This window comes from Maylandia zebra, linkage group LG13 (assembly GCF_041146795.1).
Source record: "Maylandia zebra isolate NMK-2024a linkage group LG13, Mzebra_GT3a, whole genome shotgun sequence".
Lineage (NCBI taxonomy): Eukaryota > Metazoa > Chordata > Actinopteri > Cichliformes > Cichlidae > Maylandia > Maylandia zebra.
In genome coordinates this window covers 34,568,404-34,586,214 of record NC_135179.1, presented here as the reverse complement: position 1 = coordinate 34,586,214, position 17,811 = coordinate 34,568,404, and the positions used below count along the sequence as shown (strand labels likewise).

At 43.3% G+C, this 17,811-nt stretch overlaps 1 protein-coding gene across 3 annotated transcripts in view; it reads left to right on the top strand.

Annotated features, from left to right (window-relative positions):
- Window positions 1-595: 595 nt before the first annotated feature.
- The window catches only part of piezo1 (piezo type mechanosensitive ion channel component 1 (Er blood group)), a 97,771-nt gene continuing 80,555 nt past the window's right edge, over window positions 596-17,811 (top strand). For all 3 annotated transcript variants that reach the window (XM_004572046.4, XM_004572045.4, XM_004572044.5), the window contains exon 1: window positions 596-1,010. In XM_004572046.4, coding sequence (XP_004572103.1) covers window positions 947-1,010 — 64 coding nt within the window. In that variant the 5' untranslated portion in view covers window positions 596-946. The remainder of the gene's footprint in view (window positions 1,011-17,811) is intronic.

Sequence of the window (17,811 nt, the reverse complement as noted above, 5' to 3'; positions counted from 1 at the left end):
CACGTCACTGTGTGTCGACAGGGGCGTAATTTCCAGGGGGGTTAGGGGGGTCAGATTTATTTATTTATTTAGACAGAGAGACCCCCCAAGGTTTAGCACGCTGATGAGCAGTGAGCTTTGAATGGTCCACAGCAGCCACTCAGCCACAGGATGACTGAGTGGACTGTGCGCCATTGATCTCTTCTGTGATTTGCAGCCGGAAGCTGGAAGATAAATCTGTGGCTGTGGCTCAATGCGGACACTGAGCCACAGATTTATCAAATCCAAACTTTTGTTGACTTTGTAACTGAAACCTGTGAAAAATCAGCTGATATCTGGAGTTCTGTAATGTGGAAACATCTGGAGAGAACAAGTCGTAATTTCACTGCTTTGCAGTCAGGAGTGGCTGCTGAGCGCCACGAGTTTATTTCAATTAATATCGTTTTTCTAAGTCATCACATCAGGATCAACGCGGTGACCTCTCCACGCCGGTGCTGCGTCACCCTGCGTACGCAGAGGGGCGCTACCTGACCGCGTTATTATACGAATTTTGCCAAACTTGACGTGAGGAGCGGCCTCAGGTACCCCCAAGTACTGACTGACACGGGAGAGTGTGAAAGGGTCATTAGAAGAAGGACTGAGTGCTGTGAGCGCTCTGCACGAACTTTAACGCGCAGTCAGACTGCGAGAGAGGGAGGCGACTGTGAGCAGCTGCAGTATGAACGCCCCTCACACGGACCGCCCGTGAATCACTTTTTCCATGTGCCGCGGAGCCGCCTCAGCCCGGCCTCCAGCTATCCCTACAGAAGACCCCCTCCCTCGGCTCAGCGCGAAGCGGAGCTTCAGTGTGAGTGTTCACGTTACGGAGTAACGGCCCGGACAGCGATCGGCCACCTTAGACCAAATGGAGTGCGTCTGACATCGAGCCAGCCTTCGTGCCGTGTGCGCGGCGTTGACGTGCTCTGCCATGGATCTTCAGGTGGTTGTCTGGCTCTTCTACTGCCTTCTGCTGCCCTCCGGCCTCTTAACAGGTAAGCTGAAAGAGAAGCAGCTGCACTGATGCCAGCACAGCGGCTCTCGGCTCGTCCGGGCTCGGCTCCGTGACGCACTGGGAGTTCGCCAGGGAGTCAAAACTCTCCACAAGTTTGACAGAAGTCGTACAGGCCGACACATTTCCACACTGCGTTTATAGTTCAGAGGTGTTCACAGAAACTCTCAGCCCTGCGTGTCACACAGCTCTCTGCTCCGGAGTTTGGCTCAAAAGTGTCACTGCTGCGCGTGCACGAGCACGAGCTTTTCTCCAAGGCGCTGATGTGGAAAACACCAGTTCACATTAGGTAACCGAACTGCTGCATGCACTGCAGGTTTTCCTGAGCGTGAGCGGAAAGTAAGTGTGTCTATTGCGCGTGTTAAAGCTGCCATCCTGTCTGGGCTGTGGAAAAGCTTGTTTGCGCCCCCGTTTCTCAGTCAGCCATCAGTTTAACAGTGGACATGATGAAATGCCTTTCAGTTGGGGCCTGCAGGAGAGAAGACGACCCTCTGTGTGTGGGACAGACAACAATCCAGTGGCTTGTTGGGTGGTGGGTCCTCGCTAAAAGCAGTGTGTGGCTGTGGTCTCCAGCAGCCCGCTGACACACCCTGCACTGACTCGACTGCACTGGTACTTTCCTTTACAGTTGTGTAAATATGACATGTTGGTGACGGTCATTCGTAGTATGGCAGCTTTGTTGGGAGCAGTGCCATTGCTCAGCGGTTCATGCAGACGCTGTTTAAAGATGAAGGGTGTAGCTGTCCCAAAGCTTTTGGAAGAATGGTCTCCTGAATGTTGCTGAACACATCAGCAAACAGTTCATACTGCCATTCTCCTCCTTTACCACCGCAGTGTTTTACTGCTACTCTTTCATAAAGACCTGCAAAAGGCTGGGTCCTGACACGTGTTTGTCTTCTTGCTCGCATGTTCACCGCAAACTTCTCTCAGTTGTGGTTTGAATCAGTGGTGCTGTTCTGTAAAGGCAGTCCCACACAGGTTCCTGCACGCGATACACTGCACTTCTCTAACAAATTCCTCTGAGAAGAATCACAACAAAGTTGTGATTTTGAGCATATAGTCAAAGTCTGAACTGTTGGCTTGGTTTGATCAGGTTCCCAGTGTGAAGCTGTACTAATATCATGGAAAACTCTGGTGATCACAGAGCCTCTTCTTAGGAAACCCAATAATGCTGATTCCTGCACAGAGCCCTCTGAATGCCATGGTCAATCGTTGGGGCAATCGTGGCTCAAGAGTTGGGAGTTCGTCTTGTAATCGGAAGGTTGCCGGTTCGAGCCCCGGCTTGGACAGTCTCGGTCGTTGTGTCCTTGGGCAAGACACTTCACCCGTTGCCTACTGGTGGTGGTCAGAGGGCCCGGTGGCGCCAGTGTCCAGCAGCCTCGCCTCTGTCAGTGCGCCCCAGGGTGGCTGTGGCTACAATGTAGCTTGCCGTGAATGTGTGTGTGAATGGGTGGATGACTGGATATGTAAAGCGCTTTGGGGTCCTTAGGGACTAGTAAGGCGCTATATAAATACAGGCCATTTACCATTTTACCATGGTCACATATTCAGTTAAAAATAACTACTGCTGTTTATGGATCATTTACACTATCTATTCTGTTTCACCCAAATCCATGTAGTGATCCTACAAAAATAATGACTCTTTTCTGCCATTTAGGGATTTTCCAAATCTAAAGCCATGTTATTTAAATGTTTTTATGCCCAATCTGCTCTGGTTTAGGTTAGGAGTGTCATTCAGCAGAGTTTGTAACAAGTAAAATTAATATTCTGCTCAGATAAAACAGGAAGTGTATGTTTAGCCTAAATCCAGCTGGCAATCTCAGAGGACAAATGTCATAAGCTGGAATGTTAACAGTCTTACTGTGTGGGGCATGACTACTGTTGCTATGAAATGTTGGGAGACTGAGAGAAACAGAAACAGTCTCAGACAGGATGCAACTTGTTACAACTTGCAACATTGTGTCTTTAAACAGTTCACATTGTGATACAAAGGAAGTGAAACCCGACGATATAACAGCCAAGAGGACATTGCATCAACATTTCCTGGAGAATTACCCTCATCCAAACAAACACTTTGTGATCCTGATCATGTGTCGCTCTTCACACTAAAATTTCAAATATTAAGGGTGGTTGTAGCTCATCTGCTAATCCCAAGGTTGGTAGTTTGATCCCAGTCTGCCAAAGTGTCCTTGGGTAAGACACTGGACCTTGGGAGAATGTTTGATAGAAAGCACTTTTATGAATATTGTTTGTAATCAGTTGTTTCAAAACTCGTGGTACATTGACTTTTTATGAACGTTAGTGACAGTGATTTATAAAAACATGCAAACGTACATGGAAGTACAGCTTCAAAGCAAATATTTGTTGTGAGGACCTTAATTTTTGATAGATAGCTGGCAAAGGAACAATGAGACAGGAGCTTCTTGTTGTTGGGAGTGTATTCCAATGCTCACAACCCAGAGTTGACAGATTCCTTCCACCTGTTTCTTTGCAGAGACAGTAAGAAAGTCCATTCCTTACATATAATGATGGATCAAGTATCAACAACAACAACTTTATAAGGGCTGTGGAATAATGTAGTTAAAGTTTACACAAGTACACTTCACTCGAGCGTGTTGAACATAAGTAGCGAGGTGTTATTTTAGGTTTCGGTGAAAGATCTGAATTAAAAAAGATGAGAGGGGGAAAAAGCGCAGCACCACTGGCTGGGTTTGTTTCAGACACAGACCTGATCTGAGTAACAAAAATGAGCCTGTTTACAAGAGAACTGTGTGATGTAGCCTAGTGAGTCAGAGTCATTCCACAGTAGTGCAGTTTAACAGGACTTCACGGCTCGGTGAGAAATCCTCGGTGTGTAGGAGTGAGTCAGAGAGAAGGATTTATTTGTGCTTTAATTTCGCCACCATCAGCACACTGAACAGCAGCTCATCTCACTGTCATTTCTAAGAAAAGGAAACTGTACAACCTGCTCTTGACTCGGAGTCCGATTTTCCTACGTGCTTAGTTTTAATGGTAAAGGTATACTGTTACATGTTGATGCCAGGAGGCAAAGAGGATAGCTACGTTTGGAGAGTTCAGAGTTGGGACAGCGTCTGCTTCAGTGCTGTGATTGGCCTGTTTGTAACAGAGCCTTAACTCATGGAATATCTGACTATAGCTGTAGAACTCATTTAAACACATATGAACCAGGGCAGAGCCAGTGCTTTCCTGCTCTCACAGGCCTTTAACATGCCGCACACTACAGTCACATTTAAGCAATCCCACAGACTGATTTAGTACGTTCATTCTTTGCACTTGAAGCACTTTGTCTCTCTGACATACACTGATATGTCTGAGTTTGCTGTGAGCCACTCAACCTGTATACTGGGCAGAAACATCCTTTGATAAGGAATAGGCTGCAAAGCACCGCTGAGTCTCACAGCTACAGACCTACACACTGTGTACCTGCTTGAAATACTTGGCAATAAGTACTGCTGTATTTTCACCCTGACACAAGTTTTTGTGCTATTTCTCTGAATATACAGATGACAGAATATAAGAGAATTCAGCATCAGGCTGCTGAATGAGTCTGCTCCTCTGCTAGCTAGACTAAGTGTTTTGCGTCTGTTATACCCAATAAAACGGCTCTGTTGTTTGTTAGTTTTGATCAGCTGGTATTCTTTCTGTGGTTTCTGGTGTTTGGTCAGTCAGTTCAACATTTTGGCAGCTTGTTGAGTGATTTCATCAGGCCCGAGTCAAAACTGTTTCTGTTCTTTAAGTGTTTGCTTCAAATCCAGGCTTTCACCTTCAACTCTTCCGATTCCTTCGGCTGATGTATCATCACAGACATTTATGTTATGCAGTGTATTTGTTTTTACTGTCATGGAAACGGTGCAGAGGAGCACTGGGCCATAAATGACACACACCAGCCACTTCATTAGGTACACCTGTTGAGCTGCTTGTTAACACACTTTGAACACAAGTTCAACATGAGCATAAAAATTTGGAAGAAAGTTCATTTGTGTGACTTGGAACGTGGCGTCATTGTTAGTGCCAGATGGGCTGATTTGAGCATTTCAGAATCTGCTGACCTGATAGGATTTTCCCACACAAGCATTTCTAGAGTTCACAGAGACTGGTCTGCAAAACAAGAAAACATCCAGTGAGTGGCTTTGTTGTTAGTGGAGGTCAGACTGCTTCAGGAAGACAACAGTGATTCAAATCACCGCTCGCTACAACCCAAATATGTACAAAAGCATCTCTGAACACATCGAACCTTGAACGGGATGGCAACAGCTGTGGGCTGAGCAAAACTGGGCAATAAATGGATCCATCGGCGTCGTAGCAGTGGTTCAGGTGGCTGTAAATGTGTCTCTTATATTTTCCTGGCTCACTTTGTGCCCCTTAGTATCAGCTGATTGTCGTTTAAACCCCACGGCCCACCCAAGAATGTTGTTGACCATGTCTATCTATTTCTGACCACAGTGTTCTAGATCAGCGGTCCCCAACCCCCGGGCCTCGGGCCGGTACCGGTCCGTGAGTCGTTTGGTACCGGGCCGCGAGAGTTGAGGCTCAGGTGTGAAATGTCTGGTTTTCAGGGTTTTTATCGGTTTTCAGCGTTATTTTGTTTTCCTTTTTATCGTTTACTCGGTTTTCCTGGGTCTTTTCACGTATGTTATGAATAAATCTTATTTTTTTCGGTACCGGTACTAGTTTTATTTTGTTGTATTTATCCGCGACACCTTAAAGGCCGGTCCGTGAAAATATTGTCGGGCATAAACCGGTCCGTGGCGCAAAAAAGGTTGGGGACCGCTGTGCTAGATCATTGCAGAACCTCTGACAGCTGCAACCAGCAGGATGATGCACAATGTCACAAAATTAAAATGGATCTCACACCACTGTGCTCAGATGGCCTCACAGTCACCTTATCTTAGTGCAATAGAGCACCTCATCCATCGATGTCATGGATGTAGCAGCTGTGACAGCGTTACATCAATGTGGACCAAAATCTCTGAGGAATATTTCTGGCAGTCTGAAGTCCTACCCAGTGTTAGTCAGATGTAACTAATGAAGTGGCCAGTGAGCATACGTGTGTGTGTGTGTGTGTGTGTGTGTGTGTGTGCACACACCTTTTTTCTTTCCACAAAAACAGGAAAGTTGCTCAGGATGAACTCTACTACATGCAACAAGAGAATGTTCCATTCCAACAAAGCTGAGCTGGACCTTTATCACCGTTGCTCCTCGCTTTGATTCTTTCCTCAGCAGAAGCGTTTTTACCTTTTAGATCTGAAAAAGAGTGGAGAGGAATCTCACTGACAGAACAGATTGTAATATAAATAGCATTTGATCAAACCTCTGTTATAACTGGAGAGAATGTGATCACCATGTCTTTATTTCATCTCTCTAATCATGTCATCATACATAAAGCTACGTTTAAGAGTTCTGAGGACCTCACATGAAGGGAGCCTTTCTGCAACCTGGAGCTTGCAAAAGTGCACTCATGTATGAGGTGAGCAGCAATAACATAATCTGCCAGACTGAATCTCAGCATGGACTCAAACAGAGACATAAAGTTAAAAATCAAAATGTGGCATTGTTAGTCAGCGAGCTAGCTGTTGCTCTTGGTACTCTTGTATTTGATTGTGGATTTTGTCCTTGGCACATATTGTGCACTTCCTTTTATTGTTGTTTGCCGTTGTTCTGCCCTGTGTATTTGAGTTCAGTGCTTAGCTAAGGTTTGATGACAGGACGCATCAGTTATTGTTCAACTGAACAAGAAGCAGGAAACCCTGGCTTGGAAGCACAATGAGGGATTTTTAAGTTAAATACTAATATAGAGAGCTCTGATAGTTTAGCAGTTTACACATTCGCCTAAAAGTGGAAAGACCCCTAGTTTCATCCAGGGAGGAGATACAAATCCCTTTGGCCAAATCAAACATGCCGACCGGCACGCTGAGGCACTCCCAGCAGAAAAGAACGTCTCCCGCTGACACAGAGGATTCCCTTTTGACTTCTCTAAATTGCACTTCTGTTCTAGTTTTCCTCAGTTGTGTGAATAGAGGGTTGCAGAAAGACAAACTTGTGTCAGCAAGTATATTGCAGTTGTTCTGTCCTTGATGCAGTGTGCACTTGACTATCATATTCCTGTGGCACTCTTTCATGTAATAAAAATAAAAGTATTTCCACATCTCCACTGCAGTCTATGAACCTGTATGGAGCTTCCTTTAATTAGCTCTAGCCTGTGTAGGGGAGACCTCAGATGCCCCAGCAGATGATGTAGAAGGCCGTTCAAGAACTGGCTCCAGTGTTTGTTGCTTTGGTAGTTGATAGGTTTGTAGCTTGAACCCATCCGCTGGAACGTTGAAGACAATATAATTACACAGCAAGCAAGACACGAAGTAGGCAAAGTTCTTCATGTTTCTCGTGCACGGGAGAGAACCGGACAAACGCCGTTCCTTCGCTTGACCCCAGTTGCTCTCGTCCGTTCTCCCGTAACACTGTTCTTTTATTGAGGTTACATGAATATGCATAGGTTCATTAACATATAACATCTTACATAGGTATACATGTGAACAAAGAATACTGTGTGTGTGTGTGTGTGTGTGTGTGTGTGTGTGTGAGGTCAAGATGTGACCCTGTGAAGAGTCTAGCGGGTCCATCTGAACAAAAGGCTCTTATACTTAAACAGATATACGTGTGTTTGCTATGCCATATATCAACAAGAGAAGATACAGATCTATGCCAGAACACTCTGTAGAGGAGTGAACGCACTCCCCTCTTCATGCTACACAGAGTTGTTACAGACCTCCTATGATGAGACATTCTTTCAATCTACAAATGATTATATACTTCTAAGCATATATGAGTAAATATTTCTAAGCATAAATGACAATGAACAATACAAAACCTAACAGTAGTGAACGCCTGTCAGTGCAAAGATATTAGATGGTGGTGGTTGTGTCACACTCAGAGGTGGAGCTAGAAAGATTTTCTTTGGGTGGCACGGAAATCAGATGGGCTGGCAAAAGCCATTTCATACACATTTGCAGGTGTTTCATTCTCTGTTCTGTACCGTGTATAGTAAAATACATCAAATGAAGCAAGAGAACATGTTTGATATGTCTTGATGCATGCTCAATCATCCAGGTAAGTAAATCTCCAAACGTTGATCCAGTTCATCTGGACGTAGCGTTTTGTGGGAGAAACGTTTCGTCACCCATCCAGCTGACTTCTTCAGTCTCGCAGAACACAAGAACCTCTGTTTCACCTGGATTTACACGAGCAAAGTTTGAAGACATCCAATTATTAATGGCAGAAAAGCATTGTGTTGGGGTTGTTGGCTTAGCAGAAAACTACAGCTACATATTATCAGCATAGCAGTGGTCGGAGATGCATTTGAACATGTTTCATACATGACCCAGAGGTAACGTATGTAGTGAAAACAGAAGAGGTCTAAGTATAGATCCACATACAAGGGGTGCCTACAGACTGGCGACCTGTAGCCCTGACCCCCATCGTAAGCAAATGCTTCGAGAAGCTGGTCAGGGACTTCATCTGCTCTGCACTACCCGACTCACTGGACCCTCTACAGTTCGCATACCGCCACAACAGGTCCACTGATGATGCCATAGCCCTGACACTACACACTGCCCTGTCACACCTGGAGAAGAGAGACACGTATGTGAGGATGCTGTTTGTAGATTACAGCTCAGCATTCAATACCATCGTTCCCTCGAAGCTGGACAGGAAACTGCAGGATCTAGGACTGAGCAGCTCCCTCTGCAGCTGGATCCTTAGCTTCCTGTCTGACAGACGCCAGGTGGTCAGACTGGGCAGCATCACCTCATCCCCCGTCACACTGAACACTGGTGCTCCACAGGGGTGTGTACTGAGCCCTCTCCTGTACTCACTCTACACCTACGACTGCACAGCCACTAACAGCTCCAACATCATTGTGAAGTTTGTGGACGACGAGTGGTGGGTCTTATCACCAACGGTGATGAGACGGCTTACAGGGAGGAGGTCAGCGCCCTGACCCACTGGTGTCAAGACAACCATCTCACCCTCAACGTCGCAAAGACAAAGGAGTTGATAGTGGACTTCCGGAGGTGCAGAGAAGTACACACCCCCATCACCATCAACGGCGCTGCTGTGGAGAGAGTGAGCAGCTTCCGGTTCCTTGGAGTACATCTGGCTGAGGATCTTACGTGGTCAGTACACACAAACAAAACAGTGAAGAAGGCGCAGCAGCGCCTCTTCTTTCTCAGGAGACTGAAAAGATTCGGCATGAGCCCCCGCATCCTCAGGACCTTCTATCACTGTGCCATTGAGAGCATCCTCACTGGATGCATCACCACCTGGTACGGCAACAGCACCGCCTACAACTGCAAAGCTCTCCAGCGAGTAGTGGGGTGCTCTGAACGGATAATTGGAGGTGAGCTTCCCTCCCTCCAAGACATCTACAGGAAGCGCTGCCTGAGGAAAGCGGGGAGGATCATCAAGGACTCCAGTCACCCCAGCCATAAACTGTTCAGACTGCTTCCATCAGGAAGGAGGTTCTGCAGCATCCGGTCCCGTACCAGCAGACTGAGAGACAGCTTCTTCCATCAGGCCATCAGACTGATGAACACGTCATAGACACCTCAGCTTCACTACTGGAACTTTAACATTATGCACTCCATACTGTACAGTAATGCCACTTGTTTTGCACATATTCAACTCTGTATATTTTATATATTTTATTATTATTATTATTATTATTATTTTATTTTATTTTTTTACTATTTAATTTGTAAAAATGTGTATACACACACACACACACACACACACACACACACACACACACCACACGTAGGAAAATATTTAGTATACACATCCAGAAATGCATACACTATTATATATTGTACATATATTTATTAGTTTCAGGTTGGCCATTCTTGTATTTTGCTCGTTTGTGTTGTTGTGTTTGCACATCTCTGTTGCTTGTGGGGCTCGCACACAAGAATTTCACTCGCATGTGCTGTGCCAGTGTGCCTGCACATGTGATGTGACAATAAAAGTGATTTGATTTGATTTGATTTGCCTAAATTGACTAATATGAATTCTGAAGTATCTGTTAGATGTGTGATAAAACTTTTAGAGAACAGTTCCAGTCAACTCGGCTCTGTTTAGTGAGACTAAAATGGATTACTCACCTTTATCTAAGTGAGAGTATCATTAGTAATTATTTATGATGTTTCTGTGCTGGGCTTTTGTTTTCATTTTCAATTGAAACAAAAAAATTAAATTTATCAAAGATATTATTTCCCTCTGCTACGTGAAAGCAGCAAGGATCCAGATGAAAGGACTGGATATATAATAATAATAATAATAGATTTTATTTATGAGTGCCTTTCAAGTCACCCAAGGACACTTTACAATAGGATAAAACACTTAGTAAAACAATGGCAGAATAAGAACAATAAAACAAAAGCACAAGATAAAATGAACAAACAGTGGATTCACAGTGAATATGCAGATTTGAACAGATGAGTTTTGAGTTGGGATTTAAACTGGGAGAGAACCAGTGTTTCTTATTTCAGGGGGCAGAGAATTCCACAACCTGGGAGCAGAGCAGCTGTAAGCTCTGCTTCCCACGGTGGTGAGGCGGAAGGAAGGTACAGCAAGCTGGATAGAAGAAGAAGAACGAAGTGAACGGGCAGAACAGGTGGTGGTTAACAGGTCAGAAAGGTAAGGAGGAGCGAGGTTATGAATGGCCTTGAAGGTGAGCAGAAGAAGTCTGAAAATTATCCGGAATTTCACTGTGAGCCAGTGAAGTTCCTGAAGAACAGGTGATGTGCTGGTAGGAGGGGTTCTGGTGAGAATGCGAGCAGCAGAGTTCTGAACCAGTTGAAGCTGATGGAGGGATTTTTGGGGGAGACCATGCAGAAGAGAATTGCAGTAGTCAATACGGGAGGTAACAAGACTGTGTACAAGAATGGACGTAGACTGGGTGGAAAGAGAAGGAAGCAATCTGTTAATGTTACGTAGATGGAAGTAGGCAGAACGGGTGAGATTACTGATGTGAGATTTATAGGAAAGCGAACTGTCTAGGATGACACCAAGGCTCTTAACCTGAGGAGAAGGGAAAACTGTGGAGTGATGGTGAGTGAGAAAAGGTTAGCCTTCAAAAGGTGTATATATATGATGGAGAGAAGCTGGGGCAGATGGAGGGGTGATGTCAGTCGGGCAGGAAGAAGAGTGCACGTGTGAGGCAATATCAATGAGAGCTGTTATTGAAATCAGAACTGGGTGAGACACTCGACGAGGGTAAAATCATCTAGACTCAAATTATGATCTGATAGCTTTGAACTTGTCACCAAAGGAATTTAGCAGTATCAGAAAACGTGGTAAGCAAAGAGGAGGAATCAGGAGTAAGTTTAAGTCTGTTAATGGTGTCAAACAAGAGCCTTGGATTGTGCTTGTTAATGAAACCAGCTAAGTAAGATGTTTTTCGCTGGTTATAGTTGAGTGTGCTTAGCAATTCCTTCATGCGATGGTAATGAACATCGCATAGTGAACATAGTGACATATGTAGATGGATATGTAGCTGCGCCTGATGGCTTCTAAGGTCAGTGAGCTGAGCATCCTTGAGTTAGCTGGGGTAACTTTGACTGAAGGTAGTGGACCACTGGGAAAGGTCAGGAAACCAGGCGTCAGTGCAGTGATGACATCAGCAGAGTTGAAGGTGTCAGTGCAGGATTTCAGTCACTCCACAGTAAAATTCAGTAAATCCAATAAAACCAGTGAAAGCTGTCAGAATACAAAGAGAACCAGTTTGAAAAATTAGAGTCCAGAAGTGACAAGTGATCTTAGCGAGGAGAAAGATTGGCACTGTTGTGCGAAATCATCACACAATAGTGCCACAATGGAGCAGCTGCACTGCACCATAACCAAAAAGAGTCATGGCTCTATGATAAGGGACTGCAGTTTTTCCAGCCTGCTTCTCCATCACTCTGTCGAAATCTTGGGCTGGTGACGCACCTGAATCTTTATTTGGCTGCTCTGAAAACCGGCCTGTTGTCTCACATCACACCTGGAGAAAGCCGTGGCACACAAATCATGGCACACTTACAACCCACTTTGATTTAAAACTGCCCCAACTGTCAGTGAAAGGAAATGTAGTTACACATTAAATCGATGAGATATTATAAAATTATAAAATATAATTTTTTTACACAAGTAATATACAATCCTAATATGTTATTTATTTATTATTTCATTGTGGACACTGTGAAAAAACAATTTCTATAGTAGATAATGAGACAACTTTACTGTCATTTAATTGTTTTTCTATCTATTATTTTGATGCAGCATGAATGTCTGTGTTAGCTGTAAAACTTTATGCCCTCCTTTACACTTCCCACAGTAATCCAGGGGCCACACTGGATTCTTTGCTGGGCCAGTTCTAGCAGGTTGGTGTCTGTTTGACACCCATGCCTTAGATCAGGGCTGCCCAATCCCGGTCCTCGAGAGCTACCGTCCTGCAGCTTTTAGATGCATCCTTGTTCCCACACACCCGAATCAAATGAATAGCTTGTTATCAGGCCTTTGCCAACAGAGATGGGCAGTAACGCGTTACTTGTAACGCGTTACTGTAATCTGATTACTTTTTTCAAGTAACGAGTAAAGTAAGGGATTACTATTGCAAAATCACTAATTAGATTACCGTTACTTTCCCGTAGGAACGCTGCGTTACTGCGTTACTAAAACCATGATTTTTTTTGCGAGAATGTCTCATGACAGTGACGTAAGCAAGTGCGACGTTGGTGACAGCAGCTGTGTGCAGATCAACAATGGATAATATATCGAGTGCGGGAGAGAGTATGAGCGTGCAGCGTTTAAAGCGTGGAAGTACTGACCTTACTTTGAGTTTGATTCCATAAAAAGTGACAAAAACATTAGCGTCCATCGTGCGTGGGAAGAAAACTTCTTTTTCCAGCGAAAAAAACCCCTAAACTTCCAACAAGCACCGAGTAGCTACGACGTGATGGGAAACTCACAGAGACACTCGCGCGGATTCTTCAACTGACCGCAGCACACCTGCACCAGGGTAACCCTCCGCCTACCCTGCTCCTGCTTTACAGGTGAAAATAGAGCAAAAGGACCGCTGAGTCTTTGACTTTATTTATTTTCTGCTGTGTTTTACTTGCATCTGTTTGAAAGAGTGAGTGAAAACACAAAAAATATTTTATTTTATGTGCTGGAATGTGTAGAAAATAGGTTTAAATGTTAAACTAATTTATTCAAGTCAGAGAATGTTGCATATAATAAAATGTTTTGCTTGATGCATAAAGTTAAAAGATTAAAACTGATAAAACAAGTTAAAAAAAAGAGACTTTTCCATTTGATTACATTTTGTATGATGGATTATGTAGAAAAAGTAGAATTGGGCTGAAAGATCTATCACTTTATCACCTCTTCAGGTTGTAAATCGTGTTTTTAAAAAGTAACTAAGTAACTAAGTAATTAATTACTTTTGAAAATAAGTAATCAGTAAAGTAACGGGATTACTTTTTTGGGGGAGTAATCAGTAATTAGTTACTGATTACTTTTTTCAAGTAACTTGACCAACACTGTTTGCCAAACACGATGGCATGCTGAAGAGGTAATCAAACCATTTGATTCAGCTGTGTTGGAGTAGGGATGCATCTAAAAGCTGCAGGATAGTAGCTCTCGAGGACTGGGATTGGGCAGCCCTGCTTTAGATGGACTTCAAATTCAGATTCCTTTTATTTGTCATTTTCATGCTTTGCATACAAAACACATCAACCACACAGTAGTGCATTTTGTAAAGTAATAAACCAATAAATAAGAGCGTTTAATAAATGGACTAAAAATATGCAATAAGATGAAATAAATATTATGAATGGTAAATGGGTAAAAGTACTGTAGCAAGGAAACAGTACAGTCAGTCCCTATGAGCAGCTCACATACTCTGGTTAAGACGTCTGTGTGCTGTCCTTGATCTAATGCTACTGTATCTGCTCCCAGACTCTGAGCATGAACCAGGGGGTTGGTCGAGTCCTTTATGATGCTTAATGCTCTGCGCCTACAGCACTTAGTGTAGATGAGGCCAGGAGAGCGAAAGTGTTGCTGGGCCTTCATGATGATGGCTGCGGCGTCACTGGTAGTTAGCTCATCTATCAGGTGAACTTCAAGGTTTTGGTGCAGTGAGCCCTCTGCATTTGAAAACTGCTGATGGTTAATGGGAGCTGCTGCAGGCAGCTAGTTCATCTGAAGTCATCCATCCTTAGTTATGTGATTCATGGCTGTTAGCTGCTCTTTCCTATGTAAGAAACAACTGTGGTATCATTGCAACTGTTATCACATGATTTGCTGAAGTTAGCAGAGCAGTCATATGTCATCAAGGTTAACAGTAAGGAGCTCAGTAAGACAGTAACAGTGAGCACAGACTGATGGGCCATGCTCTGCCTGTAACAAGCAATCATGATGTAAACAACATATTTCTTCTCAAAGCATCATTAGTTAAGCAATTTGTAACATCTAAAGGAACAACATTTGATTATTAGAATTATTTTTGAAAATTACAACTAATTTACATCTTTTGTCAAATGAAAAGTGTATAAAACATATAATCCACATTATTATTGAAGACGTTATTCACCATCTTTTTACTAATGTATCACATGGTTTTCATTCAAAGCAAGCAACATTATTCTTATTTGTATAATGAAACCACGTTGGATTATTTTGACCATCAAAACAATGTAAATAAGCACACAAGCAGCCGAGAGGTGGAATTCCTCCAGTGGGTCCTGGGTCTATCCTGCAGCCTCCTCGGACATGCCTGAAGCCCCTGACCCAGGGTCCATGTGTGAGCTGCAGTGACTGATGCATACAGCAGTAAGCTAAAAATAACTAGACAAATTATGATTGATTCCTCTTACATTCAATTAATTCAAAGCTGCTGCTGCTGCTGCCTCTTGTTGACATTGTAAATCTGAGTTAAACATTTTGGCTGGTCCTAACTGTGTCATACATCTTTAAAGAGTTGTTTGAAGGTTAAGACTAGGTTTATAGCTAAGGTAAGAATCAGGTTTTAGCTAAGATAAAGATTGCAGTTAGGTACTTAGTTATGATAGTTAATGTTAGGCTAAGGGACTGGGGAGAAGACCATTCCCAGTTTCAGCCAGAAAGTCACTGGACTTCTTGAAGTTTCTTGAAGACCTTTCACCCAGCAGGTCCCTGAGGTCATGTGACCAGGGCTTGCTTGCTGTCCAACACACGAGGCTGAAAACAAAAGGCGACAAACTTTTTGTAACTGTGGCCCCCAGACTGTGGAACTCTCTCCCTTTGAGCCTGAGATCTGTGGACTCAGTGGTCTCTTTTAAAAAACAGCTAAAAACTCTTCTTTTTAAACTTGCTTTTGGTTGATTTTTATTTTTATGTTTTAGCTTCTGTGAAGCACTTTGTGATTTTTATCTTGAAAGAGGCTGTATAAGTAAAGTTTTACTTACTTACTTACTTACTTACTTACTTACCTCGCATCTGAGAAGCTTTTTCAGTCCTAAAGCCAAATAGTGGAGAGTCACAGGTATTTAAGCTGTAGTGGGAGTTGTCCCTTAACAGGGTCGTTGGCCTACTATCGATCATGTGCTTTACCACAAGGTGTGAAAAAATGCCTGGGTCATTATCAGCAGAGACTTTGCCTCACCCTATCATGTGACCCATTGAGATCAACTGATGCAAGATGTGAGCGGGGGTTGAGGCGCCTCGGGAGAAATCTCAAAACTGTGTTTGGTGGCAATCAGTTGGTGTTGAAAGCCACCCCCTCTGTTCAAATATAGTAATATAATGTAATAAATAAATAAGGGCTATGGTCCTTTAGGGTGGGGATGGCAGTTGCACATCTGCCAGAATATTGCACACACTAAAATATTGCACATGGAATGGCAGCAACATAGTCAGTAGCTGTGACAGAGTGATTATATGCAAGCCTGTTCACACTCTTAGTTTGCATTAAAAGTTCTGACTTGTCCTGTTGTCTTGTCCATCGTGTCCTGCAGACATAGCTTTATTGAGTGGCTGTTCGGTTTGTCCGGTGCAGAGGTCCGAGCGCTCCTCGCTGCGCTGCACAGCATACACTATGTTTTTTAGCTTGTTTCCAGGTTTTGTCCTTGGGATGAACCAGTTCATGCCTGAGTGTGCGGCTGGCTCTGAGTGCACTGGGATGTCGTGCTTGGAGAAGATTAGGAGTTTCTGAGTTTCTCCAATAAACCTGGTTTCAAAGGGATGACAATCTTGTTCTGTTTGTCATTTACTGTAGTTTCTCCCTAGTTGGCGTCTGACCTTCACTTTAGAACTGAAGAAGCTTCTCAGATGAGAGAAGTCCAAAAACGTACACTGGATCCAGATGAAACCACTGTGTCGTTGGATGTGGTCTCCTTTTTCACTTGTATCCCTACAACCAAGGCAGTGGAGACTGTCAGAAAATGACTACAGCAAGACAGCTCCTTAGAAAACAGAAGTGGGTTTACCCCAGTCTCTGCCTTACCACTGCACACTTTAAATACAACGAGGGTTTCTACAGACAAAAACATGGATGTGCTATAGGCCCCCCAGTGTCACCCAGTATGGCAAACCTTTACATGGAGGAAGTGAAAAGTAAAGCTCTTAGCTATTTCAAAGAGCAGCTATAGATGGATCTATATTAAATCAACTCAATCTAAAAAAAAGAAACAGCTGTGGGAAAATGAGTATTAGAAGCAAGAAAAAAATAAAATATGCTTAACTAGACTTTTCATTTTTAATCATAATATCTTATTTTTTTCATTATAACAAAGAAAAGGATAGCAAAGAGGGAGCAGAGCTCTAACCCACCAACGAAACATCAAACCAGAGACGGCTATATTTGTTTCTTAGAAAGTGCAACGAGTGAAACATACATTCATGGTAGTGTGAATGGACCAGCAATACTATATTGTTACTATCATGTAGTACTGACAGTAGTACTTGAGTAGCCTCTTACCTTATTATGAAAAAATGCAAGTATAACTGCACCATGGTGGACCTGAAGCGTATGTATTTATGTATAAGTTTTATCAGAGAATGAACAAAAGGAAGTGCTTTGTGTTGGAACACTGGACGTACCCTCTGTCTGTCGGGTTTGTTCTGAGTGCTAGTGAGAGATAGATGCTGCCTGTGGGCCTAACGAGTGTTATCATGTTTGTCAAGAGACATCATTTTGGGCGGGTCTGAAGTTTTACTGGGCAGCAGGGTGGAGCTCCTCCATGCAGAGTTTGTCCTGTATGTGAATATTCATACAGTAGGTGTAGACATAGATCCACTGGGTGTGGATCTATGTTGTTCCAGACAATTTTGATAGCATGATGTGAGTTATATAGAAGTTGTATCAGCTTTTAGAAGCTGATAAAATTTTAAACCTGTCGTGCAATTTTCCTTATTTTCATTAAATTTCTTGTGAAGTACTGCCTGTTTTCATCATTTCTTTTATCTTTAAGACTTTAACAAATGTAACAAGTAAATCTACAGAACTTTCTAGAGGCGAATGGATTAATATAGTTCATATGTTGCCAAAAGGCTACACTTATCTTTCCAACTATTTACCTTTGAAAAAGATCTATTCTGATGATTGGGCGTGGACACCAAGGATCTCGGCCAGGTTTGATTGGTATTGGCTGTTTTTAATAGTTTGATGAGTAAAGAGTTTGGGGCTTTAAGTCAGATTTGAACTTAAAGTGACAAAAGCTGCGCTTAAAGTCCAGCATGTATGTGACTAATCT